The sequence below is a fragment of the Daphnia pulex genome, chromosome 2, assembly GCF_021134715.1.
Source record: "Daphnia pulex isolate KAP4 chromosome 2, ASM2113471v1".
NCBI lineage: Eukaryota > Metazoa > Arthropoda > Branchiopoda > Diplostraca > Daphniidae > Daphnia > Daphnia pulex.
The window spans coordinates 2,128,180-2,153,383 of record NC_060018.1 but is presented as its reverse complement, the minus strand read 5'-3'; the positions used below and the strand labels follow the sequence as shown (position 1 = coordinate 2,153,383).

At 43.5% G+C, this 25,204-nt stretch overlaps 2 protein-coding genes and 1 long non-coding RNA gene across 10 annotated transcripts in view; 2 read left to right on the top strand and 1 right to left on the bottom strand.

Moving 5' to 3' along the window:
* Window positions 1-1,546: 1,546 nt before the first annotated feature.
* Window positions 1,547-3,835, bottom strand: LOC124202218. The gene is made up of 3 exons (XR_006878010.1): window positions 3,821-3,835; window positions 1,722-2,566; window positions 1,547-1,623 (listed from the first exon to the last, which is right to left on the bottom strand). It is a non-coding gene; the product is annotated as an uncharacterized LOC124202218 (long non-coding RNA).
* Window positions 2,405-5,203, top strand: LOC124202169 (protein Spindly-B-like). Its single transcript, XM_046598474.1, has 10 exons — window positions 2,405-2,545; window positions 2,607-2,798; window positions 2,861-3,043; window positions 3,107-3,259; window positions 3,337-3,516; window positions 3,598-3,807; window positions 3,878-3,979; window positions 4,045-4,157; window positions 4,308-4,704; window positions 4,823-5,203. Exons 2-10 carry the CDS (start codon window positions 2,628-2,630, stop codon window positions 5,084-5,086), a joined length of 1,773 nt encoding a protein of 590 aa, XP_046454430.1. The 5' UTR covers window positions 2,405-2,545; window positions 2,607-2,627; the 3' UTR covers window positions 5,087-5,203.
* A 46-nt stretch (window positions 5,204-5,249) lies between these two features.
* The window catches only part of LOC124202120 (excitatory amino acid transporter 1-like), a 37,274-nt gene continuing 17,319 nt past the window's right edge, over window positions 5,250-25,204 (top strand). For 4 of the 8 annotated variants that reach the window (XR_006877946.1, XR_006877938.1, XM_046598443.1 and 1 more), the window contains exons 1-2: window positions 5,832-5,978; window positions 6,179-6,626. Coding sequence is in view for 3 of the 8 variants with exons in the window: in XM_046598443.1 (XP_046454399.1) it covers window positions 6,580-6,626 (47 nt within the window). In the remaining 5 variants the exon portion in view is untranslated. Of the gene's footprint in view, window positions 5,450-5,829; window positions 5,979-6,178; window positions 6,627-25,204 lie in introns of those variants that run through there. The other 4 variants (XR_006877925.1, XR_006877934.1, XM_046598405.1 and 1 more) reach the window with 2 other exon arrangements.

Here is a 25,204-nt window from a genome sequence, read left to right as displayed (position 1 = left end):
AATGTTTTGACTTAGCTTAAGGCTGTGTCGGCAACAACATGTTTTCACGTGTAAAAAACACGTGGACGGTGGACCTCGTTTTATTTAAGTAAATAAATAGAAAACGGTCAGTGCGATGTAAAATGTCTCACGACGGCATTAACGCAGTCGAAAAGCACGCTGTAATCTTAGAAGAGATGTTTTCATTTTGGATAAACCAATGATGGGTTATCAATAATTTGCTCAAGGTAACCTCATTTTTTTGCGTACGTGCTGCGTGTCACAACAGGAACATGTTTCTCTAAATCATATTTGCATATTTGTATACAGTAACCGAGTGATTTTGTCTCCCATGGTCTCCCGCGGTTGTTGTGTAATCGCTTTAGCTTGCACTTTTGCATGCGTCGTGTTTGTAGCTGTGTTAGCTATACAGTTGCTGATGCAAATGTACACGCAATGACGTTCGACCGCCCTTCATGGTTGTATAAAGGCAGCATGGTGGCTGGTTGTTGAAGGGCAAAAGAACAATTTAGGGTATTTGCGATTCTTCGAAGAAAGGTACACAACTTGAACGGATTCTTCTTTGTTCTTTTTAACAAGTTTCTTTTTTTATACCTGACAAGTTGAGCGAATAATAAAGGTTCTAGCAAGTTCTAGCGTTCAATGACTGTATTTGGCAACAAATATGACTGTGGTTCTTGTGGCAAATGTTTTTTAAAAAGAAACTATTCAAGGCAATGCTGACCCTTCCTTGAAGAACAAATGGCATAAGCAATATTATAGTCGATTATAACCAAAGACAAGGGCATTCAAATAAATTATAAGCCTGGAGGTTATTACGTACTGAAAACTTCCGATTCCCGTTTAATAAGTGGAACGACCAAGGATGGGGTCGACAACAAGACGGTACTCTGACGAATTTCACCCAGCAACAGAGTTTGAAACCCCTCAAGTCTCAATACTAAACTCGTTTTAGTGGTCATATGAAGGTTAAAATGTTATCGAAATTTCATCACGGGGATGTATTATATTTTATAAGTGGGTCAACTAAGAGACCGTTACTGCTTTTTCGAAATAATACATATGAAATAACTACAATTACAGCAGGTTTATTAGTGTGCATTAACGCTGATTGTATTCTTCCTCTAATGACTTCATGCTCGAGACAATAACCAAGAGTCACACGACAAGAACAAACGAACATTGTACAACACCGGCGATTAAGAAAATATATGAGAAAAGTACTTGAGCTGAATCACAAATAATGAAATATTTTAACCCTCCACACATAGAGAAAATTAACACCAGAAAAATTCTTTATCATAAACATTAAGCAAAAGAAACTAGGAATTTTTTTTTGTTTTATTGGACAGTCCGTCGTTGGACGAAGACTTCTACATGCGTCTCAGCTGACGTAATAACGGAGAAGCCTGTCAAAACAAAGAAACAACGAAAAATGATTACACAGTGATGATGAAATTGTGATGAAAAATTGACACATACCTGAGTAAATTCACCTGAAGATCATTTGGATTTGGCAGAAACATTTTCAGCTCGCTTATTTTTCTCAGTATTTTGCAACTTGGTTTCTATCTTACGAGTGTGTCCATTAGGATCGAATCGGTTGGTGTGTTGCTCGGCCTCCTGCAACGCAACAGACATATCAAAGCTTAGTATATACAACAATACCGTAACAAAGAATAACAAAGGAAAAAAAGAACACAAAGAACGATTGCTTATACCTTCTTTGTGCGCAGACGGCCGCTGTGATTCGAGTAAAGTTTGTTGTCCTCGGAGAAATTGTAATGCTCGAACTCGTCGAAATGAGTCTCTGACATGATAATTATTACAAAGTCTGAAATAGACTGATATTAAAGATTGGGTAATTGTGACGGCGAACGTAGACTAACAAGCAACGACTCAAGCAGGCTGGCTTTTTATACTACGACACAAGTGCGTAGTTGGGGTCTTCCCTTCCTCCCAGCCTTGCTCCAATATACAAAGAAATCCCGAGAAACAGATTTTTGAGACAAGTGGAATTACCGACGTTTTCACAATTTTATTGTGAGGTATTTTGTTCATATAAATTCGTCTTGTGTTTTTTTATTGATCAGCAGAAAATATCTTAATATTTTCCATATTGTCCATTGTACTTACTGATTAAGTCAATTTATGACTTTTGATTTTTAGATCCAGCTGCAGAAAATAGAGTCGCCATGTTTTTCTATTGTTGACGTTTTCGGATAACGTTTTCGGTTAAATTTTTCGACTAGATAGTCGGCTTCACATATCCGTCTTTATAAAAAAATTTACGATTTTCCTGCTTCAAGATTATTTTTACATCCATCCATAACAGTTATATTTTAACTTCAACTTGATCGGTTTTTGTTGATACTTAATAAGTCCGCCAGGTGGTGCGGCGGACCCTCGTCACCTGTTTCAATTTGAATAATTTGAATCAAATTGTGTGCAACTGTTAAAGAAATAGGAACGTTACTGAGCTGTTCTGTTTTAGTCTGCAAGAATATTTTATTGCACGTGGTTTAAGATCTTCTGAACTTCCTAGGTTTGTAATGGTAGTTTTAATCTTGAATTTAACAATAAATTAAAGTGAAATTAATTTTTAGAAGAGAATCCAAAGAAAAAAAATGGAACACAGCGTAGAGAATTGTCCGATCAAAAAAGAAATGGATAAATTGGAGAAAGATTATAGTGAATTGCAAGCAAATTTGCAGTTGTCGGCTGTATATGGCAAAAGCTTGCTGGAAGAAAATAACACTCTTAAACATCAGATAAAAAGCATACAGTCACTTCAAGAAGTATAATTAAATCAAATTTGGAATATCACAAGTATTTATTTAACTCGTTTATTATTAAAAAGGCATCTGTTCAAGAAAATCATAATCTAAGAATGCAACTTGAAGTGTCCCAAAAGTTGACGAGTTCTCAAAACGCAGACATGGAATCTTTAAAGGAATCACTTCAGATAAGTGAAGAACTTAACAAGCAACTTAAAGCATTGGATGAAGAACAGCACAGAAAGGAGTCAACTCTTGTTTCTCAGGTAAATGATCATACCTATAAACTTAAAATAATGTATTTTAAAGATTTTAAATTGAAATAATAGATGGCTAACATTAAAGATCAAGAAGAGGCTCATAAAGAACAGTATGAACATCGAATCAAAGAACTTCAAGCAGAGAACCAACAACTAAAATCTGCTGAGCGAGTCCCTCTGGTAGTAAGCTGCAATCATGAAGAGGAAATTTCTCAATTGCAAGTATGCATTTATTCAGTTAAACTAGTTGACTTTTATTACGCACTCACATTTCATGACTAAATCCTTTTTTGGAATAGATGGATCTTGAGTTAACTAATCAAAGCAAGAATAAAGTGGAAGAAGAGTTGATTTCTAAACAGAGTGAGATGCAGCAATTCCAATATGTGGAAAGTCAATTGAACAAGAAAGTTTCAGAATTTGAATATGAATTATTAACCAAAGAAAAAGCACTAGCATCATCTGAAAAACTTTTAGAGGTAATTTTACCTCAAATAAGCACTGTGTGAACTACAACTCAATATTTATAATCATTTTGAATTACCTATTCTGCAACTTAGGAGAAACGCATTGAAATTTTAGAACTCCAAGCATTGCTTGAAGCCGAACGAGTATCACAAACCAACCCAGAAAAGCGCGGCAATTCGATTTTTAGCGAAGTGGAGGATCGTCGACAGCAAGTCGAACGTCAATTGGCCAAATTAACAACGCTTTTAGACAAGGAAAGGAGGAAAAATCAGGATTTGCAAGCGGAAATCGTCAAAGTAAAGGTAAAATGGTTACTTTGTTTTGCACTGTTACAGGACTGTTAATGTTGATCAACTGGTCATCCAATTTCAGAACCAAATGGCCTTTCTAGCGTGTGCTGGGAACAATGCTGAGCCTAGTAAAAGCGTTGAACAGCTGGAAAATCTACTGCGATCTACTACTTCCCAAAACAAGGTCTGAATATTTATATGTAATTTTTAAAAATATTAAAACACATTTGCTTCCTTTCCATGAGATAGGATTTGTTGAAGAAAATTGAAGATTTAGAGAGGAAAGTCCAGTCTTCTTGTCAACCTGTTCCTCAATTAGAAGATTCTAAGAAGTGGATGCAAGCCATGCTCTCCCAGAAACAGTAATCACAATTATCCAATATTTGACTTCTGTACAGTATACATTAATAACGTATTGTTCGTGCTGCTTGTTACCGAGATTTCCTCCTTGCCCTCCACCTTGTAGCTAGAACTGGCACTATTACCTAACAATCTTTACTCTTGTTTTTTAGAGAAGAAATTGATAAGCTGCGAGCCGAAATCCGTGATCATATCCGTTCATACTTATGCCAAACTGACCAAATGATGCAACTTACCAAACGATTGACGGAAGCGGAAAAGAATTTGCAGCGAGCACGAGGTGAAGTGTTCAGACTTAAACTGAAAATCGAAGAAATGCAGAGCAACGAAATTGCTCCGAGCACCGCTTCGCCTAGTTACACTGTCCCCCCGATTCTTGTGAAGGAGAATCTTAAATTTCTCATGGAGAAAAAAGAAATTGTCAGCCAACCAGAGAAGCCGCTCAGAGAGCGAGTGGTCCTCGAAAACCAACTTGAGCAGAACACATTGAATTCGTCGTCTGGTGTTGATGAAACGACTGTTGACAAAGAAAAAGATGGCTCTGAAACGGTAAGTTATCGCTGCAAAGAGCAAAGTAGCTTATCGTTTGAGTGAGCTAATTAATTATACGGCCGTCTTATCTAACATTGCATAAGCATAACTTAATTGTGTTGATCATATCTTGCAGTTGGATATTCCCATCAAATTTTCTTATGACGAACCAGCTGAGACACTAAATAATGTGGAGGCACCACAGTGTGCTCTTAAGCGCCAAGTGCGTATGAATAATGAAGTCCACGTCATGTATGAAGATGGCGACACAACTCTGGAAAATCTCGCCGAAGATAAGTTCACCGCTGGCGTCAAGACGTCTGAGAAACCGGTCGGCAAGCCAGTTGAGGTAGTGGACGTATCGACAGCTGCACCAGCCATGGAATGCAATCAGCAATAAATCATCTAGGTATATGCCAATCAATATCTTATTTCCCAGAAGCCGCCATTTGTATTAAAAACCTTTGGGTATTGTAACGAACGATTAAAGCAAAAAAAAAAAAAATACCGTGCCAAACTCTTACGTGATCTCATTTCCTCCGTTGTTGATTCAGAACCAGTTGGGTTGGGGATGTTTCCAGGAGACGGTTGGTTGACTGGGGTTGACAATGAAGGGCCAGAAGATGAGAGTGATTGAGTCGCGAACAAACATCAGCCGGGCGATGTGTCTACATCATCACAGCAGCCGTCGTCATCATCAACAGTCGAAGGGAGGACAATCGTTGCCTTGAAGATGACAGTCGCCATAGAATATTTACTTACGGTAAGAAAAAAGTAGGGATGAAGCTTGGGGGGAATGGTAACAGGTCAAACTGGAGTTGTGTGCGGCTCTGTGAAGTTGAATTGGTTCGAGTTTTGACCGTTTGTAGACGATGGTATGTACACTAAGATTGAAGGTTTCTTGAAGAGCGTAATGCCCGTTCAGTGAACGTGTAATAGAAAATGAAGTTATACGAGAAAAATCAAAACCAACAATCATGTGGCAAATCATTGGAGCAGGCGCGCGCCTAGCAGCTAGCTCGAGAAGATCGCTCGGGAGGTGAGCGTGCGTGTTTGTATGTGCATGGTGGAAGGAGGGTGGTGAAAGAGGGAGGTGGGGAGAGATGAAAGAGGAGGGACCAAGAGCTAGAGTGCCAACCGTCAGTGAAGTTCTCAGTCTCAACATTCCCTTACTAGACAGCGGAGGTCCTCTGTAGACGCTGAACCATCATCATCACACCCAACTTCAGCGGGTCCATCGCACGCTCAGAAGGTCATCCGCCCAATAGTCATCCAGCATCTCGACGTTCAAGGTCGCGCTCCATCCAGATCTTTTTGATAGATAGATAGAAGAAGAAAAAAAATAACGAAAGAAAGAAAAAGAGAGAGTAAAGAGCACCCCTCGTTTTTTTTTTATTGTTATCGTTTAATTCCTACATCTATTTAAAAAAGAAAACAAAATTCTGTACCTCGTCTCTTACCTTCTCTCTCTCTCTACTACTCTCAACTGCAGGTGATCAATCTTGGAAAGAAAAGGGCGGAGGGCCAGCCAGGAATGGGACTCATTTGCATCCGGCTGAAAGGGCTGCTTCGTTCACTAGCAACCTAGCGCTCGCTTGCTTCTTATCCCGCACAGTTGTTGCATCGTGCCGTTGTGTGTGCAGCACCTCTTCAGCAACTCTTCGCTTTTTTGGGGGCCCACTCTCATATATAGATAGCAGTTCCTCCAGTCTGCTACTTCCATTTTTCGTTCTCCTTGCCAAAAGGGGAAAAACAAAAACTATAAAAAAAAGAAACTTGAAAGCAACTGCAACAAAAAGCCTTGACTTTTCGTGGTCTCCACTGAGTTGCGACTGCACCTCAACGCCAATCGAGACGTCATTTGTGCGATCCGCAATCCCAATTTGATTCACGATGGAAGGCTCCGAATCTCCCGCACCTGGACCTGGCGATCGTTTGCTGTAAGTCCAACCTTCTTTTTCGTTTCTTTCTTGTTTTTTTGCGGGGATTTTTTGCAGCGTTCTTTTTGTTGTTGTATGTTGTTCACGATCAGTTTATAGTTTGTTACTAAATCATGCAACGCGCAAAGGGAGAGGATATAGAGAGAGTGATGAACGCATGAGCGACGTTCAATCCTCCTCCGTTTTCCGCGTTCATGACTTTTCCGATTCCGGACGACTCGTTCGGCGAGTCTCGGCCGTGATTGACGTGTTGATGTGGCCGACTAAATGCGTTCCTGGTGTTTTGTTGTGCCAACGGGAAGAAGAATGATGTCCGTCACTTTGCATCACTGTTGGCCATCTCTCTTTTCCCTTCGGCTTGCGGTGCAATATAGCGTTTTGACGGTGTCCGATTTACACAATTGGTGGAGGAACAGTTTGAATCCCCGGAAGAAGGAAAAAATATGTTATGCAGCTGTTTTTATGGGATTTTCTGTATTGCTCGCGCCGTCGTGGCTACACCAATAGAGATAGAGAGGGATCTCTCTTTTCTTTTTGCTTATTCATTTTCTGGAAATATTATAAGCTGCCCCATCATCTCTCCAGGCAGAAGGAGGATTGAGCGAACGGGGGGGATCCTGAACGTTTCTAGATAATTGAGAAAGTTTTGCATCTTTCTTTCTCTCTCTTAAAAAAAAAAGTGGAAATAATATTGTCAACGAAATCCGGCTTCTTCATCTTCTCAAGTCCATACTACTATGCATCAGTATACACTATGGACGGATGAGACGAAGAAGAAGAAGAAGGAAGCGCTCGCCATCATCTTCTTGCAGCCGCGATTGGATCAGCATCCATCATTCGATTTTGTCGTATGCATCCCTGACTCTGTATGGTGTGGTGCTATCGCTCTCTTTCTCTCTGCTATAACCATTTGACACGCTCTGGCGAACATCAAATCTCAATCAGAAGCTTTCTCTCCCAGTCTCTCTCTCGGCTCTTTTCTCTGTAGGTGTTTTCCTATTTCGCCCATCTATTCCAGGGTTTTAGATTTATTATTTTTCTTTTTGTCCTTGATCGGAAATCCCTTGTAATCAAGCCCCGGAACAAGAGAGTAGAGAGAGACGGAAGGAATTCTGCCGAGACAGCAGCTGAACTCAGTGGCCCGATCGCGGTCGGTCGGTCCCGTTGGCACAGTTCGACCTCCATGACCATCGTGTCGTGTCCCCGCCTTTAACAATATGCTGTAGACTGATGGTATCCATGTTACGGGGCATGGCAACGTCTAATACTAAGAAATGGAAAGGAGAGCCTGCGGGAAAGAGTCTATCTCTCTCCCCATCTTTATGATTATGATTATTATTATGATTATCTCCCTTATTTTTTGGGTGTTTCTTGTCGTCGTTGTCATCGCTTCTTTATGTTCCTCTGGTGCTGTAGCATCTTTGGTGCCTGTCACTGTATCACACGGCTTCTTTTTTATTTGGAGCGCGATTTTTGCATCGTTTTGGGCACCATGCCCGTCTCTTTCCAGTCCCGTCCCGAGCAGTTGATCAACAATACGGTTGACGCGATTAGGTTTGCCTGACGGCCTTCTTATTTGCCCGCCCGGCTCTTCGCCGTTGTTTCTGCCGCCGAGGCAAAGTCGAAAGTCAGTCCCCGGGCCCAGATTGTGTGAGATGATGATGAGATGGAACTGGAGGGAAAAAGGAAGGCGACATTAAGAAAGAGATTTGTAATTCATTCCACCTCTCTCTTTCTCTCTCTTTTTCCCTCGTCTTTTTTCGGGGTGATTCAATATTGTCCTGGCTCCTCCTCTTCCCTCCGAAAGAAAAAAGACTTGCATGTGTCTTCATTTGGCAGCAGCAGCAGGACCAATTACACAAATGCGGAACAATTGAAGTGCACTCCTTCCTCAATCTAATTTGAATCAGTGACATTTCGTGTAATCATACACGGATCACCAAAGTCGGACTCTACTGCTTGCTATACAAATAGGGACCAGTATCAAGCGAGGTACAATTTGAGCATGACCAGACTACCACCCCCATCTCTCTTTTTTTGTTCGTTTATTTGTTTTTTGTTCCGGCTGGATATTCCGGCTGCATTCCAGCAGCGATATGGAGGATGCGCTTATCTGTCTTGTGTAGTAATATCGCTTCATTCCGCTGGAACTCGCCCGCCACTGCTTGATATCGAAATCATAGCACGTAGTGGTTTACACTACTACGTCCACTGATTTCTTATGTTTTCCTGATGACCAAAGTCGCCTTGATGCCCTTTATCTTTCGTTTTTTGGGGTTTTTTTTTAGCTCGTCCTTTATTGCTTTTTCCCCTGTGTTACTTGCGTCGTATTTTCCTTGTTGGTTTCCCTGCGCGCCACAGTCCCTGTTCATTTCTCGGTTGAAGCTGTTGATGGTATACGGCGTATAACATCACTTCCTCCAACCACCGCTCAGCCGGGATTGAACGTGTCAAAAGCTATTCACCATCTGCACACATCGTGCAGATGCGCCGCCGAAACTGGATGTATAATATTTATGCCTTTGCCTCTGATGATAGTCTCTCCTGTCGAGCTGTTCCGCAGTACAGTGCGGCGGGACTTTGGTGTCAAAGCAGCCAACATCCGCCCTCCAAAAGTTTAATCGACCATGTGTCCTGATAAAGAGTTGTCTCCGCTTTTTATATCAAAGAAGGAAGCTGCACACTGTACACAAGGAACAAAAAGGCCCATATATTCACTCGGCTCTCTGCTGATGGCGTCGCCCGCAAGTATTTAAGCCTTTACAGTTTCAGAAATGGACTGCGACTCGCCGTAAAACATTAGAACCAGCAGCAGTCGATATTTTATTATTAGCCTTAGAGTTAGAGCGAGGAGATTTTTCGCACGGAAGCTTTTCTCCCCTTTTCGTACAACCCTTTCCAATCTTGATGCCCAGCAGCTCGTGCAAAACTGCTCAGCGCCATCCTTTTTTTTTTTCTTTTCTTTCTTTTTTTCTTATTTTAAAAGAAGGAATAATTTGAACATGAACACAAGGAACCGGAGAGGGTTAGAGGGAGAGACTAAAAGCAGCAGCAGCAGCAGAGAGAGAGAGTGTGTGTGTGTGTGTGTCTGACGTTTTGTGATGTCGTTGTCTATTGTCAACCGTTGCGCGAACGCTTGTGTGAAACAAAAGCCCGAAAAGAGACGAGACATATATTTATAGTCAGAATTCATTGGGCCCTTTCAACGGTTACACTACAACCGCGCCTTGTCTACACCGTCGTTGTCGTCGTCAACACATCGCAGTAGCAGCTGTCTTACGCCGTCAGTTAGTGAAATGAAATGTCTCTGGGCTGGCGGATGCAAATGTCACGCTCGATTTTCACACATTGGGGGTCTGGGGGAGTCTAAACGTTTGGTGGGAGGACATAGTAGTTAGTGACGAGCCAGAATCTCAGCAGCCGCCCTTGTCGCGCGCCGTGATAAATTGCCGCCAAGAGAGAGAGGACAAGTCCGGTTCTGAGCTGTGTTTATGATAGATAGTGCCCAGGATGCAAATAAGACCGGACAGATTTTTGGCCGCTATAGCTGGGTGGCCACGATCATTTATCGAGAAGGGTGGGGGTTTTGGCCTACATGGGAAAATGTTTGGTGATTAATGTCCCCTACCCGTCCAGGGCTATTTTTAAGTCGATTCCAGTATCGTCGTTACTCAACCGAGACAGAGTCCTCAAATTGGAGATTTTTGTGGAAAAATATAACCCCTCCCGTTTGCTTCCTGACTTCCTCCTTCCTGGTTTATGAACCTCTATTGATTTGATGCCTCTGACAATTTAAAATAAAAAAAGAAAGAAGCTCAAGTTTGATTGTCGAAGCTGGGAATCAGATGGAAAAGACAAGAAAATTCAACAGAGCTTTTTTGAAGGAGGATTTTTTTTTCACGACGTTTGCTCACCTATTGAAGTGCTCAGAGATAGTGTATCGCTTTTGTTGACACTGGGGATCGAGAGAAAAGGGAAATCGTGTTTGTTTCGTATCTACTGTATTACTTTCGGCGCTCTCCACCTCCCGACTTCTTCTCTCTCTTTTTTTTTATCCCCCCCCCGTTCCTACTTTCACTTCCTGTAGTCTATCTACATGCCGTTTCAATTGTATCGACCGTCTGAAATCAAAAGTCGACATTGAATCGCTCAAATATTGGAAACCGAAGGGAAATGTATGAAACGGGATATCTTATTGCGATTAAGTTTCTATTGTTCGTAGCCAGAAATAGAAAAGAAGAGAAAGGGAAAGCGATAAAGTTACCAATATTTTGAAAGGCTTGTAAAAAAAAAAATCAATTTTTTAGCTCCGTGAAATGCGATCCCGCACGGCACGGCGATCGCGGTCGACCAGAAAAGAAAGACGGCAGAGAGTGAGCGATTCATTGAATTTTGTCAAGAACCCTTGAACAAACTCATCATCAGCTGCATGGTCGGAAATCCTAGCAACTAGATACTTATTTTTTTCTTCTTTCTCCAGTGCTCTGCACAAAATGAGATGTCCTCGAAAAAGTGAACTTTCATTCCGAGCGCAGTGATGAAACGGCACTTTTGGGCGATAATGGCGAGAGAGATGAATGAGGATATGAATGACTAGGCTTTTCCCCCTCTTTATTATTCGCTCTCCGGCAGCTCCTTTTGTGTTCCATCTCCGCATGTTGGACCGTGCCTTGGGACGGACCTGTTCGACAGGAAAGTTGCCGGAGAACCGCCCTCCCATTTAGTCCATTTTACAGGTGCGGCAGGAAATGAGGAAAAGCAATCACGTCCCGATTGACATGGATAATTCAGACAAACCTTCCTGTTGCTCGGTCGCCAGCGTCTTTCCAACCCCGAAATCTGTGCTGCGCTAATGCAAAATTAACTTTGATCGATCGCCATCGCGGCGCCAGCCAGCCAGCCAGCTAGCGCCAGCCAGCCGCTATTAACTCTCGCCGGTGTCCCACCTTGAGTTCATCTGATCCGACGGTCAAATGAAAATTATCGATCGCCTCTTGGCTGACGGATTTCCCGAGTGATTGCAATTAAATGCGTCCCGTTTGAAGATTTTTTTTCCCCCCCATTCTCTCCCGCGTTTATTTGATGACTTTGGGGGCGAAGTGCCACGGCATTGTGGGTAAAAGCCACTCGAAATACATTGGAGATTCGGTGGTGTCGACTTGAAATCCGATCTAGGACCATCGAGCTTGTGCATGTATGCTAAAATCCGTTGGGACCACCACTCCTGGCGTAGCTCATGTGAAGCTGGAGGATTTGTAGCCCTCCTTAGCCGCCCACGATACTCGTCTTACAACCCCCAAACAGCACTAGAGATTAAGCTAGTAGTAACGCAGCCTCTACTGCTCCTGCCGTACTACTTTGTCCTGGACTTTGATTGGGAATTAATTTTCTTTCTTTTTTTTTGTTGTCGTCGTCGTCTCTCTTTTTCGCCCACTCAACTCGGCTGCCATTACTATCCAATTTCAAACGAAATATCGATCTGTTTATCATCTTCTCTTCTGCTGCTGCTGCTGCTCGGCCTGATGACGAAGACGACGGGAATTAATTCCTAATATCCCACTCCGGTTTCTTTTCACTGAGATTTCTAAAGAGACCATTGGATCTTAGCTCCGGACTATGACGTATATGGCCGTTGTGTAATATCCCACGCTTGACGGAATCGTTTCGATCTTGATTGGCTTTGCTGGCGATGTCCGCCGATGTATTAGTGGCGTATATATATACGGCGGCGACGGCATCATACGCTGGAAATGAAATAGGTGGTGTATATATACACTGTCTTATATGGAGTCTATTGGATTGTCTTTTTTCCCCCCATCTTTCAGAGTGTGTATAGGCTCTTCTTATAGTTTGGCCAGCAACGTGCGGCCTGGTTTATTTTCCTTTTTTTCTTCTCTCCCTTATTTCTTTATTCCCGTGAAATTCTTCTTCCTCTTCTTCAATATACGAGCGGAGCCTGATCCTGCATGGTCTCCATGGATCAAGATCGACAAGAATGGAATCATGGGCCGCAAACACTCGATTAGCTGGGCATGTAGAAGAAGTGAAGAATAGACATATGGGAATATAGCGTCCGGGCCTTCGCGTTTTCTCATATCATATTCTTCTCTCCCCTCTTGTCGATATAACTACGTAAACCCTAGACGGGAGCAATCTTATACAGTTGTTGTGTTTGTATATTCTAATCTTTGGAATTTTTTTTTCTTTTTCTTTTCTTTTTTCGGAAGTGAAATTTACAATGTCCATAAAATATCCCGTGGGTTTTTATTTTATTATTGAATTCGATTTTGGGAAAGAAAAAAAAATTTTTAAGTAGTAGGAATAGTAAGAAAGATTATCCTTAAAGTACACGTATAGTATTTAAACTCTTTGAGTTCTATACTTACACTCTTCTTTTGCTTGGCTGGCTGCTTTAGCCTAAACGTGTGTATTGAGGCTCTCTCTTTGGTCAGATCAGATCGATGTCCATTCAAGCATATCGAGTACTCGCGCTGTATATTATACAAGAGTAGTGCTCGCTATAGCTTCTCCTTCTTTCTTTTAGTTGAGTTTTTTTTTCTTCTCTCGCTGTGGCACGTTTGTTTGCTGCGTGATGCATCTTTTATGCAGACTCTTTCGTCTTCTTCAGCCTGATTTAGCGAGAGAGAGAGAGAGAGAGAGAGAGAACTCGATCGTCTCAGCTCCTTTTTTTTTGAACACATGTGTTACAAGGATATGAACGACGGAATAGACTGCGGACCTTCCGGACCTTGAGGCCAGCGGCATGGCCCGCTCCACTCCATCAGCCCCATGGGTTGACGCACCAGTTCACTCTCTCTACTCAAGTTGGGGGGACTATAGGGCCGAGACATTCGACCGAGGTCCTCAACGTTTGAAAGACATCTCGACAGTTTGAACAAACGAAAAAGAAAAGAAGAAGAAGATGCTGATGGTTGAATCGTTATCCTTCTTGGCAGCCGTTTCTTGCCCATTTCATCCCAAACGTGCACCGTATCGCATATGGTTCTATTAACGATCGAATTTTGTGCCCCGGCTGCTGTCCTTGTAGCTCCGGTTTCAAAGGAAACGGGAGAGAGTGGAAGAAAGCCGTCCACTTTTGCCACGTCAATCTGATATATCCCTATTCATTCGAATATATATATATATATTATAGATATATTATATGGCTACCAGCCCACGCCCTCTTAAACTCGTTGGCAAGTTGTTGGAAGGAAGGAAAGAAAGAAAGAAGAAGATCTCTTCTTTTCATACCACTTCTGCGATCCAACTCATCATCGCCTCGACGATGCTCACCCCATTTCTGTGAGGATCCTTTTTTTCTTTCTTTTTTAGTCATTCTATTTCGATTCCCGTGCGAAATAGACTGGCCAGCCTTTCAAATCATTCGCTATTGGAGATTAGTTCGATATTTACTGGTCCTAAAGAAAAGTCAGTTTTTATAATAGTAGTAATTCAGTAGTAGCTCGTTTTGCGGACTTTCAACAAATATTGAAATGGGTCAGGTCCCAATTTTCCAAAGGGGATCGTTGGGTGCCTTCGAGGATCAATATAACCCTCACAAACGGAAAAGAGAAAGAGAGAGAGAGGAAGATGGAAGAGGTTATTCGAGCGGTTTGGTCAAGCAGCGACGTCACGGAGTTGGGGTTTTTGATTGTTCCCTGTTGAACTGGACAGACGAAGAAGAAGATGGAGAGGGTTGAAGGCAGCGGCCAAGAGGATCTCGAGCAAATAGAGGCATAACAACAGACAGCTTTATGCAGTGCATCGCTGTTATAGTATATATATAGATAGTCTATATTGGGCCCTGGATAATCATGCTTTATTTCGCCGACACTTATTCTCTGACTCTCTCATAATTCCAACTCTTGGAAACTGTTTCCTTTTTTTTTTATTCTCCCTCCAAGCTCCTTGCGATTTTTTTTTCTTGTGGATTTTTGTTATAAAATATATTTTTCTCCGTATTTGGCTCCGATTTGGCTCTATCGCGAGCAGGAGCTGTAAGCGGCCGAGAGCCTCTTACCGCGTCCCTCTGCTGTCGAGTGTTGATAAAGGCATCAGGGTTGAAAGAGCCGAGTCCGAGTCCGAGGAGAGGCCCGTCGAGCGAGCGAGCCGACGAGTTTCCAGCGGAATCCCCTTGAATGCTCCGCTCGGCTCCCGTTTCTGCCTGTCTCCACTGGAAACTTCTTGGCGTAGAAGAGCTTAAGCAATGCGCACCGATAAAAGCTATATCTCCCCATATAGTCGGTCTTTTCACCCAACTGTGGGAAGGCTATAGTGGCGACTATAGAGTTGAGACTGTCTCCTTGGTGATTCTTCTTCTTATTTTTTTTTATTTTTACTTTGCTTCTCTTTCCGTTTTCATTCCTTCCCGGCCCGGTCATCATCAGCCGTCAATAGCGAGGGCTGTGTGTGTGGCCATATGATATTAGAAAGAGAGTTGAGAAGAGCTTGTGTGTACGCGTTAAAGCCTCTCTTTTATGATGAGGATGATCAACTGATCATATTCCCATTTGGCTAAAGCGTGTATCCAACCCACGATGGGCCGGGAGGAAGGATATCCGAGACACAATGAGACGGAAAGAGAGAGCATTTCATCGCAGCGTGGATTGCCATTTCTGCGCGATCTTCTACTCGCGTTTAGAAAGGCTTGATTTCATAGACGAGTTGTTATGGTGCTGAGCTGGGCGAGCGTCTCAGAGTCGCGCTAGTACATCGTACGTACCGCTAGGTGTACACAGTGTATTATTAGTGTTGCAGATTGATTGTCGTCGTCTTCCTCGTCGTCGTCGACGACTTAGTATAGTTCGCTTATTAGCCATCCGCGTTGGCTCTTTGGCTGCTCCTTTGCGTTGGGCGAGAGCTGACTTTCTCGTGTCCCTTGGAGATTGTTAGACCCCCTCCCGCCCGACGTCGAGTGAGCGAGCGAGCGGAGATTACGCGGAAAAAAGACTCGGGAGAAAAACTTTTTCAACAACGGCGAAACATAAGGGCAAGACATGTTTGGCTTTGTCCAAGAGGATGAAGTACACACCCAACAGCCAAGTACTAACAAACAAAACAAAATAAGACACACAAAAAGAAAGAAAAAAAAGTGTGCACACGAGGGTTTACAAATGGGACGCGGGCAGGCCCCAAAAAGATTCTCTGCCGCTCCTTCTCCTATGATTTCGGTATGCGATGCTTATTCAGCCGAGATGTTTCCTTTAGTTATTTTTTTTTTCAAGTATTTTCTCCCGCCTTTCATATTGGCATTTTTTTCTTTCTTCGCGAGTAGCAGCAGCAGCACCGGCCCGTCCATTTGGCCCTTTTGTATAGCGAAAAAAACCCGGCGTCTTCGTTATTATTACTGTGCACACGTGAAGGATTACGATACGCTCCGTTCGCCTTCTATTACGATGGATACTCGTGTATGAAATTGGATGCCCTCGAGTCTTTGGTTCGGTTCGGTTCTCCTACTTTTCCTTCTTCTTCTTCTTCTTCACGTTTCCTTTTCAGATTTTTCGTTCCATACAGCCCCAGCGTTATTTTATATTCGTGTCCCCCCCCCTCTCTATTTTTCCGGCCCAGCACATAACTGTGTTATTATAAGTCCTATAGAATCTATCCGTTTCACCTTGTTGGCTAATATGTTATTTGATCGTGCGACACAAATCGTGTAGATATCAAGAGTCGAGACTGAAATAATAGCATCGCCGTTATTTCTCTACCGGCGTCGTCTTCGAGGCGACGTGAAGAATTTTTTTTTTTCTCTTTTTGTTTTGAATTTCTCTCTGTCTCTCTCTCGTTTGCTTTAGTTCATTTTCACAGCAGTTGAGGTTTATTTAAAAAAAAAAATCCCGTTTGTAAAGCTGCACTCTTTGATATAGTTGTAGCTGGCATCTTTCTTTCCTTGTGTGTATATTTTTTTAAGGAGAAGACAGTCTAGTCCTAGTTGATGTATCAGTAAATATCCAGTAGGACAAAAGAGGAGAAGAAAGGAAATGTCAAAAGGGAGGAAGCAATATCTGTGGTAGCCGAGGAAGAGGAAGTGCGCTCAGTCTTATGTAAATGTCGGAATGGCGGGAAATAAGCCAGTTTTTATTGAACGCTGTGTGAGAGAGAGAGAGTTGCTCTATAGGGATGAAGGATGGAAAGATGAAGAGATAGAATAAATAGTGCCAGAGACATCACAGAGGGGGAAAGAAGGGGAAAAAAAAAAGAAGTAAAAGAGGCGCAACTATTGAAATAAACCACAACAGGATTCCGGTGCGCCCGTGTCTTTTTCTTCATTCCGAGAATGAAACCACCGACATCTACGGCGATCGACACGCAGCCGATTCCGATCAGTGCGTGCTGCTTCAAGAGTAACAAAGAAAGAAAACGCACCGGTGGCTTACATAACATGTCTCGATAGGATCGGGAAAAATCCAGGAAAGGATTCAACTACATTTCCTCCTTGTCTGGATGCACTTTCCGTAGGCCCCTCCCGTGTTCCTCTGTAATCTTCTTCGTCTGAACGCTTTCAACGTTGAAGCTCTACTTTTGTTTCGTTCCAATTTTGTTGAAAGTTTAAAAGTTTGAAAAAATGTTTTGAAAAAACGAGGCGATGACATAACGGATAGCCGTCGATTGCGAATCTCCTACACTGCTGTCCGTCGTTGGATGACGTCTCGATTTCCCCGCGACCCCGATTTCATTGAAAGCGAAGACTTTGAGTTGTTCTTTTGTTTCCCATGTCTATATTTAGTTGCGCTCTTTCTTCTTATTGGCTTTGTTACAAGCTCGGGAGTGTCACCCTTCATTTGTCGACGACGCGCGTCTACAAGAGGCCTAGCCTAATCTTAACGAGCCCTTATATTTGTGTTGCCTCCCTGCTGGTTCCTTGTATATTTTGTTGCTTTCGTCAGACGTCATCGACGACAATGTCGTCGTCGTCGTCGTCACACTTTCACGCGGAGAGGGGTAAAAACAACAACCAAAAACCGAGTTACATGCCGAGTCACCGATGATGTCGTCCGCTCACTCTCTCTCTTTCTTGTCGGGGAGGAAAAATCTGAAGACAATCAGCGCGTGCGTGTGTGTGTGTGTCGTTGAGTCTGGAAAACGTCGATCGCCAATAATCGGAGCAGCAAAAAAAAAGGAAAAAGATGGATCGCCCCCCAAAAGTTTTTCCTCTTTGCTGACCGGGGAATATTGAAGACACACAAGATCGATGGCTCACACACACACACACACACACACACACTAGACAACGTACACCCCGGGAATCAAAGGCAACCGGATCCTCACCGTGAATAAAGGGAATTGCGCATCCATCCGCCTCGCCTCCTCCCTTTTTATTTATTCGCCCCGTACGTACTGCATAGTTTTGCAGGACGGTAAGATGGTGTAATATATTTACGCATCGGCTCGCACCCAGTGCTGTACTCCTGTTGACACGGAGCATATAGAGACAGCGGGAACGGGGAAAGTAGAGGAAAACTGAACGATCCTCTCTTCCTATATTCGTCTTATTGGCCTTCGCCAGATCGTTAGTATCTCGTCACACTGCGTTGGCTTCTTCCTTTTTTCTTTTTTGATGGGCGGGCTGCGGCTTACTATTCTTGAATATTCTCTTGACCCGCCCCGCAATATGCTCGTTGCCCTTGTGTTTGTACGACGGAACAAATCTCTTCAAATTTTTCAGTGGAAAGAGGAACGCACGTAGAGAGGGTGGTCGCCATGGCAACGTCAAAACAGGTAGACGTGCCATTTATCAAAGTAATATGTTTATTATTGCGGTCATGGTAACATCCTAGGAAATGAAAACAAGAAAAAATGAAGAAAAATCTGTAAAAAAATTAAATGCGTTGTTCAGCGCTCAAGTCGACTGTCAGGCGGAGCAATTTGCGTTGATATTAGTCATTCGGGTGAACATCGGTAGAAAATGAGATGTAGATTTTTCTTTTCAAAAAGAATTAATAGGAAAAAAAATGAGCGCCAGGAAGGATGTTCTTGAAATGGCAGGAATAAGAAAAAAAAGGAAAGAAAAAGCCAAAAAGGGGTTTGTGAAACTACACGGAAGTTAATCGGGTGAAAGTAAATATGGAGCGGGCGGGAGTCACCACAAATTGGATGGATAATCAGAGGAGGAACGTTCTTTGGCGGAGGTGCACACACAGGTCTGGTCTCTCTATCTCTCCCCCACGTGCATAATGAAGAGGGTCGCCTTCTTTCTTATTCGCTATTTTTTTTTCTTTCTTGAACTGCGTACGCACATTACACGTCAAGACATTGTGGAGGGAAACAAACAACCGCGGAACGGTTGCATCCGAAATGTTGAGCAGAGAGAGAGAGAGTTGAGAAAGTCAGAAAGCTCGTTATACAAGAACCTGTCAAGGCCACCAGGTTCCTTCCTTTTTCCTTATTTCCTTTTCCTATATCCTAACATCGGTTGCTTCGTTCGCTGCACGCGGACGAAGCGACTTCTTTTGTTCCTTTTCTTCGCCATTGTTCACCAATAACTAGGCGAGTTCTTTTCTTCCCTTTCCAACGTGTATAGATTCCCCTCTTCTCTTTTATATTCTCTGTTCAGGTTCTCTCTCTCTCTGTTTGCCATTCTCCTTTTTCCTGATTCTTCTTTTCTGTCTCTCTCCCAATTTTTATTTTTTATTTTGTCGAGATGGCCATTTTTTTTTTTTTTGTTTGAAGATATAGACGTCGTTGGGATAGCCTCAAACAAGGAGGAGGGGAAGAAAAGACCCCTGTTGGATAGAGAGAGAGATATAGCCAGCGTCGAGAAAAAAGAGAATAAAAGAACCAACTCAGCTGATTGTCACTGAACTGCTGCTCCTGCTTGCTCCTGTTGTACACGTCAGGTCCTTTTTTCTGGCTGTCCTTTTTGTCCCTCCTGTCAGAAAAAAAAAAACGCGATCCTGGCACTTATTATGACTATCGTTGTCGTAGGAACAGTTTGCGCTCCTGTGGACGATTGTGGAAATAAAAAAGGGGAATTCATGATGTCATCAGGTGCCTCAATGACATCAACCGCACCTCAATGGCCTGTTGGAATTGTCTATTGAGTGTGTCGGAATCTTGTTATGATGGAGAGAGAGCCTCTTTGGATTCACTCTCGCCTCTCGAGAGGACAAATGTACAGCCACGCAGGGGAAAATGCAGGGCGGTTATTATGACTCCCTCCTCATCTCTGTCATTCAGTTTTTCTTTATTTTTTCTAATCGCCATGGAGTTGCAGTTTCCCTCTTAGCTACGACCAAAGATCCTCTTCTTATTTTTCTTCCGCTGGATGTATCCCGAGGAGGAGGGGAAGGGTGCTGGGCGACGGAGCGGAACGAAAGGAGGGGGAACGCGCCATTGTGATGCGCTCGGAGAAGGGGCTGCACCGAGGGCCTTGATTGGACTCCGGCGGGCGACGTGTTTCATCCGGATGTAATATCGGTTCGCGAAGCTTGCCAGTCGCCCCGAGAGAAAGATTGAGAGGGACCAGGCGCGTTCACAACACAAACGCACACACACACACGCACGGTGGGGGAGAGGGGACAGGCAGGAAATATCCCTTAATGAGATGATCAATTCCGTTCCGTTAATGTTCTCCGTGATTACTCTCTCTCTCTCTCTCCCTCCCTACTCCTCCCGACTCATGAATAGCGCCGTCGAGTGTTTTGAGTGTATGCAAGACGAGCAACGGTCGTTGTCGTCGAGAGTTTGAACGCCACAAAACACATCAACCATCTCCCGTAAACCAAAAAAGAAATCTGAATAAATATCCATCCGATTTGGGCGCGTCCATCAGCTTTGATGTCATCTGATAGGAGTTGATCGAGCTATGATATATCGCCTCGCTGGGTGTAATAGTCCCGAAAAGCCATCGTCCGTCGGCTGAAAGAAGCTCTAGTGCCCGTTGTGTCATTATGACATTAACGCTATGAAAATTCAAAACAGCCGACTCTGTGCACTCTTGTTTTGAAGAGGAAGTCTTCCATTTTTGTGGATTTTATTTATTTATTCTTTTGGAGTCTGTGAGATTTTGTTGACAAAAGAAGCGAAGTTGACGCCCTTTTGCTTTTTCCTTCTTCCATCCGGGAGTGTGTGGGGCGGGCGGAATTTCTGAAGAGACAGTTTGAGTTGCAAAGAAAAAGCTAGGCGGCGGCGGCATAGGCGAGTTGTTGTTGCGGAAATCAACCAACCAAGGACGGCTCTGACTCTTATTTATTTCTGCCTTTTCTTGAGCGTCTTTATCATCTTCCTCTGTCGTCTGTTTATCTCCAGCTCCAGTCTCTAATATATACCATACACATTATATACATACAGCATATAGATAGCAGAGAGAGAAAGAGAGTAGTATGCATGTTGGATGGATGGATGAATGCGTTTTCAACGGAGATGAACGACGTCGACGACTCTACATATATGAAGTCGACTCGCTTCATGTTTCGTTTGGATCTTCGCCTCCTTTCTGTGTGTGTGTGTGTGTGTGTGTGTGCGCGCCAGAGTCTTTATGCCTTTTCTCTTTTTCTCTCATCTTCCGACGCAGACCGTCAGCGAGGGACGACAGAAAAGAAGATTGACAAGAGCCTAGAGACCGAAATTGAGACTTTGGGGGAAACTGATTGATCTGATGTTGGGTATTAATGCCTCCCCCCCCCCCCTTTGCTGTATATTGCGTCAACACATCAGGTTCCTGGAGAAAGAAAACAAAAATCAAAACAACTTTTATTTTTCTATATCCGGCGGCCTCATTTCGTTTGTCCCCGTGTGTTTGTTTTTGAGAGATTTGATCGTACGATGAGACTCCCGGCGATCCCGGTGTCCAATATGTAAGAGCTAGGGATATATGGTGTTGCTCAGCAGCATGCAATGTTATTAAGGAAATGAATCGTCTAGGTTACAAACTATGTGTGTGGATGTATGTTGTAGGGAGCTCTTGTTTATTTCTCGAAATTGTCTCTGGTCCGTTTCATCTTTCCGCCTTTTGATTTTGTCTGAATGCCCACCAGCACTTGTTTCAGAGTAAATATGGACATCGTACTCGACTGGACCCTCCCTGAAACCAGTCAACTCTCAGCCGTATTTTTCTTGGTTCGTTGTATGCATAATACCACCGCCGCTTTGACAAAATCCTCTTTTCGTTGACAGTGAGCCCAACGGTTCAAAGTTAACAACGTGGACGTTCAAGAGATTCTTGAGAAAAAAAAAAGTTATGGCAAGCCGAGATCGATTTGAAACTTGCTACTTTTACTGAGCGCATTTGACCTTTTCTAGCGTCGTTCCCGCAGGATTAGAGTCACTTTATCAGCGAACCTTCAGTCGCAGAGTAACTGCGTACAGGAAGGGCTGTTGATATATTGCAACTGGCTGAAATCTAAACAAATCTAGCTGTACTGCTGTAGTGAAAGGAATTTCAATTGACCACTCATTTCCTTGCAGCTTTTCTTCACCCTTGTTTCTGCGTAATCACTTCAGATCGCCATCACCTGAGCGATGTCTGAGCTGTGATCTATTTATTTTGTACTATTTTATCCGAAAGAATTGATGTGTTACAGGCAACAGATTTTTAAATGTTTTTAAAAAGATTGTATTAATCTGACTGAGAAAAAAGTTTAGCAAAACTTTACTTGAGCCGTTGAGCGATTTTGTGTGTGAAATTTCAATTAGCGATTTGAGGTTTTGGGTCGTGAATAATCGGAGTCGTTCTCGGGGTAATAAGGTTGATTTTCTCGAAAATGGAGTTGAAATCAAACTGCATAGTTCCGAACCAGTTAGTTCCCACAATCGATTTATAATCGTCCCTTCTAATGAAAAGGGGGAGGATTCCTTCTCGCCCGTTGTACTTGACTGTAACCATGCAAATGCCAATAGACGGAATCACCTTTTGATTTGCATCGAACATCTCTCTCGGAGCAGGACGTAATGGAGGCTTCCCCAGCGTCTTCCACGTCGCTTGGCTGATGACGGACACGGTCGCTCCCGTGTCCAACATCATCTGAATGGTTTTCCCTTCGACATTGAGGTTGACGTGAAAGCTACCGGTGTTGCGACTTTGGATCGTTTTCAAGGCTAGCTGGCGCTGTTCAATCGAGTCTGGTTGGCATTGTGAGACATCGGAAGAATTAAAGATCCGGTTCCAGTCCAAATGTAGAGAGGGAAACCAAACTCTGCCTAGAAGATTGGTCGTGTACGAATGCTCCATCACGTGAAGGGGCAGCTGTAAACTTTTGCCGGCGTAGTTCACATTGGCCATGAACTTGCCCACAAATGGAATATGGGACCCCGTAACACCCCGCCAAGGCTCGGTTATCGGCTCCAATTTCGGCTGGCCCAGCTGCTCCCAAATGAGCTTGCCAATGATCGAAATATGACTGCCGGAATCAATTGTCATGGTTACCGGTTGATCATTGATCTTGATTTCCAGGTTGAATATTCTTTTCGTAGGCCGAGTAATCATTTCCGGTACTTCAATGGCGGCGGACTCGGCGCCCAATTCTGGATTGCAGGGGTTCGTTTGATTACTTTCGATGTCTCTCTTCGTGGTTTCTTTTGGTATCACGTCGTTTTCCACACAAGGCTTTGCCTTAGTTACCACCGATCGAATCGGGGGTTCGCAGATAGCGGCCGGAACAGGTTCAGTCTGGCAAGTTTGGCGTTCGCAGGTCTCAGTTTCTGGAAGTCCACAGACGGTGCTGCTCTTCCTGGGTTTCGGCGCATCCTCAGACTGGTTGAGCTTTTGAATTGGTGGGTTCTGGCGGGAGTTTTGAGTTTGAATGCCAGAATTGAATGACTCGCAATTTGTAGTCATCGGTTGGTTTTGGGGATTGACGGGCAAACGGGTCCCCCCGGAAGAGTTGTCGGGTTGTCGGGAATGACAACTCCCTCCGTTGGGATTTGCCAGTTGACGGAATTCTGGCAAATCTTTTTGGGATTCGGGGATTATTTGCCCCGGGGCCGTAAAGGGTAAATCCATTTGATGAACTAATTCGATGATTATCAAAAAGAGACAATCGGATGAGTGATTGAATTACTCGTGGATAATCAATGCAGAAGCTTATATGACCTAGAGCCGGGAGGAACCCGTTGGCAAGTGTCGTTTAGCATCTGTTTATCGACATAGATGGAAACGCCAAATGGTGACTGGGCGCAAATTGATATTTTCGTCGAGTCAAACATTTTTCGCGTCATGTTCAAATTAATTAGTTGAAATGTTGGAGATCGCTTGAACGGCAAATGAAGGAGATTGGATGGGGGATACGGCGATCAGAGGACGACAAGTAGTTCTTTGACAGGCAAGGCCACCTAGTTGTATAGCGGGCCATTAAGAGTCGCGGGCATTATGCATTAACACAAATGGGGCTCGAGAGACGAGTACGAACATTTCGACATTGACACACACGTCATGATGACGACTTGAAGACTTGTTAATTCACCAACTCGAAGATGGGGTGGTTTTGTTGACATCGTGACAATACGCTGCTGGAGTTGCGAGTTTCTTAATAATCCGTACCGGAACTGCATCCACGCTTCAGGTCCTCCTTCCCTCTGGGTACGGTCGCTCCTTTTTTTTAATTTTGTTGGCCGTCATATACTTATGTATATATCCGCTGGCTTGTAGCGCTGGATTTGCGCATCAAACTAGCAGCACAGCAGCAGCAGTGGCCACTCTTCTCTCTCTCTATATATATATATGTGCTATTTGATTTGAGATTCCTAGACTTACTTTAGGGCTTATAGAGTCCGTGACATCCTGCTTCCCTCTTGTTGGTCTGACCAGAGGATCTCTGTCTATTGCTCTGAGCAGCATCAGGAAACACACAGACGGAATATAAATCCCTGGGTATTGTTTGAGATCCTCTTGTCTCTCACCCCTTGAACTTTTTTGGCAATATGATCAGGCTGGGTCTATAAAAAAAAATACAAAATATAAGGAAGGAAAATCCATCTGGCGATTCGCCATTATTATTGATCGACATGATTCCTTCTTTTCTCCCTTCTTATTGTAAAATAATGAAATCGTCGTCAAGATGAAAGATGTGCTGCGCTGGCTACTTCTTCCTTCTTCAGTCGCTGATCGTTGCCTGGCCTGGAATGGAAAGATGATCGATGTGTCCTTGCCGCACATTTTGTCCCGTGAACAATGTCTTTAACACATAAAACGGGAATCCCAAATGGATTGGAATCGCGCGCACGGGATGGCCCGGATGTGTTAGCGGTTGCCCCGTCGCCGATTGATGTGCCACAGCAAAAGAATTCCAATTCTCCGCACGACGTCAAACTTCGACTCAATACCCCCTCCAAAACGCCCACACCATCCCATTCTGAAGGCCCATTGATTTTTTGTCTCACGCTTGTACTTTTGGTTTTTTTTTTCTCCTCAGCTCTTTTGTTGCTCGTTAAAAAATGTCTTCGTGGAGAAAGAATCGGAATCTAAGAATGAAAACGCCTTCAATAGAAGCACAAGAGGCGATACACATCTGCTGTGTTCTAGTCTAAAGAATGGGAAGGAATCCCGATCCATTCACGGGCCCGTATAGACTTTATATGTGTGTCGCTCTCGCTGTGCTCCATATGTGCATATAACCAGGGAATCCAGGAGATGCTACAGGGAT

Coding starts and splice junctions, on each gene's coding strand:
- LOC124202169 (XM_046598474.1), top strand. CDS start 2,628: ATGGAACACAGCGTAGAGAATTGTCCGATCAAAAAAGAAATGGATAAA. Junction 3,808..3,877: donor CGGAAATCGTCAAAGTAAAG/GTAAAATGGTTA, acceptor ATCCAATTTCAG/AACCAAATGGCCTTTCTAGC. Junction 4,705..4,822: donor AAAAAGATGGCTCTGAAACG/GTAAGTTATCGC, acceptor CATATCTTGCAG/TTGGATATTCCCATCAAATT.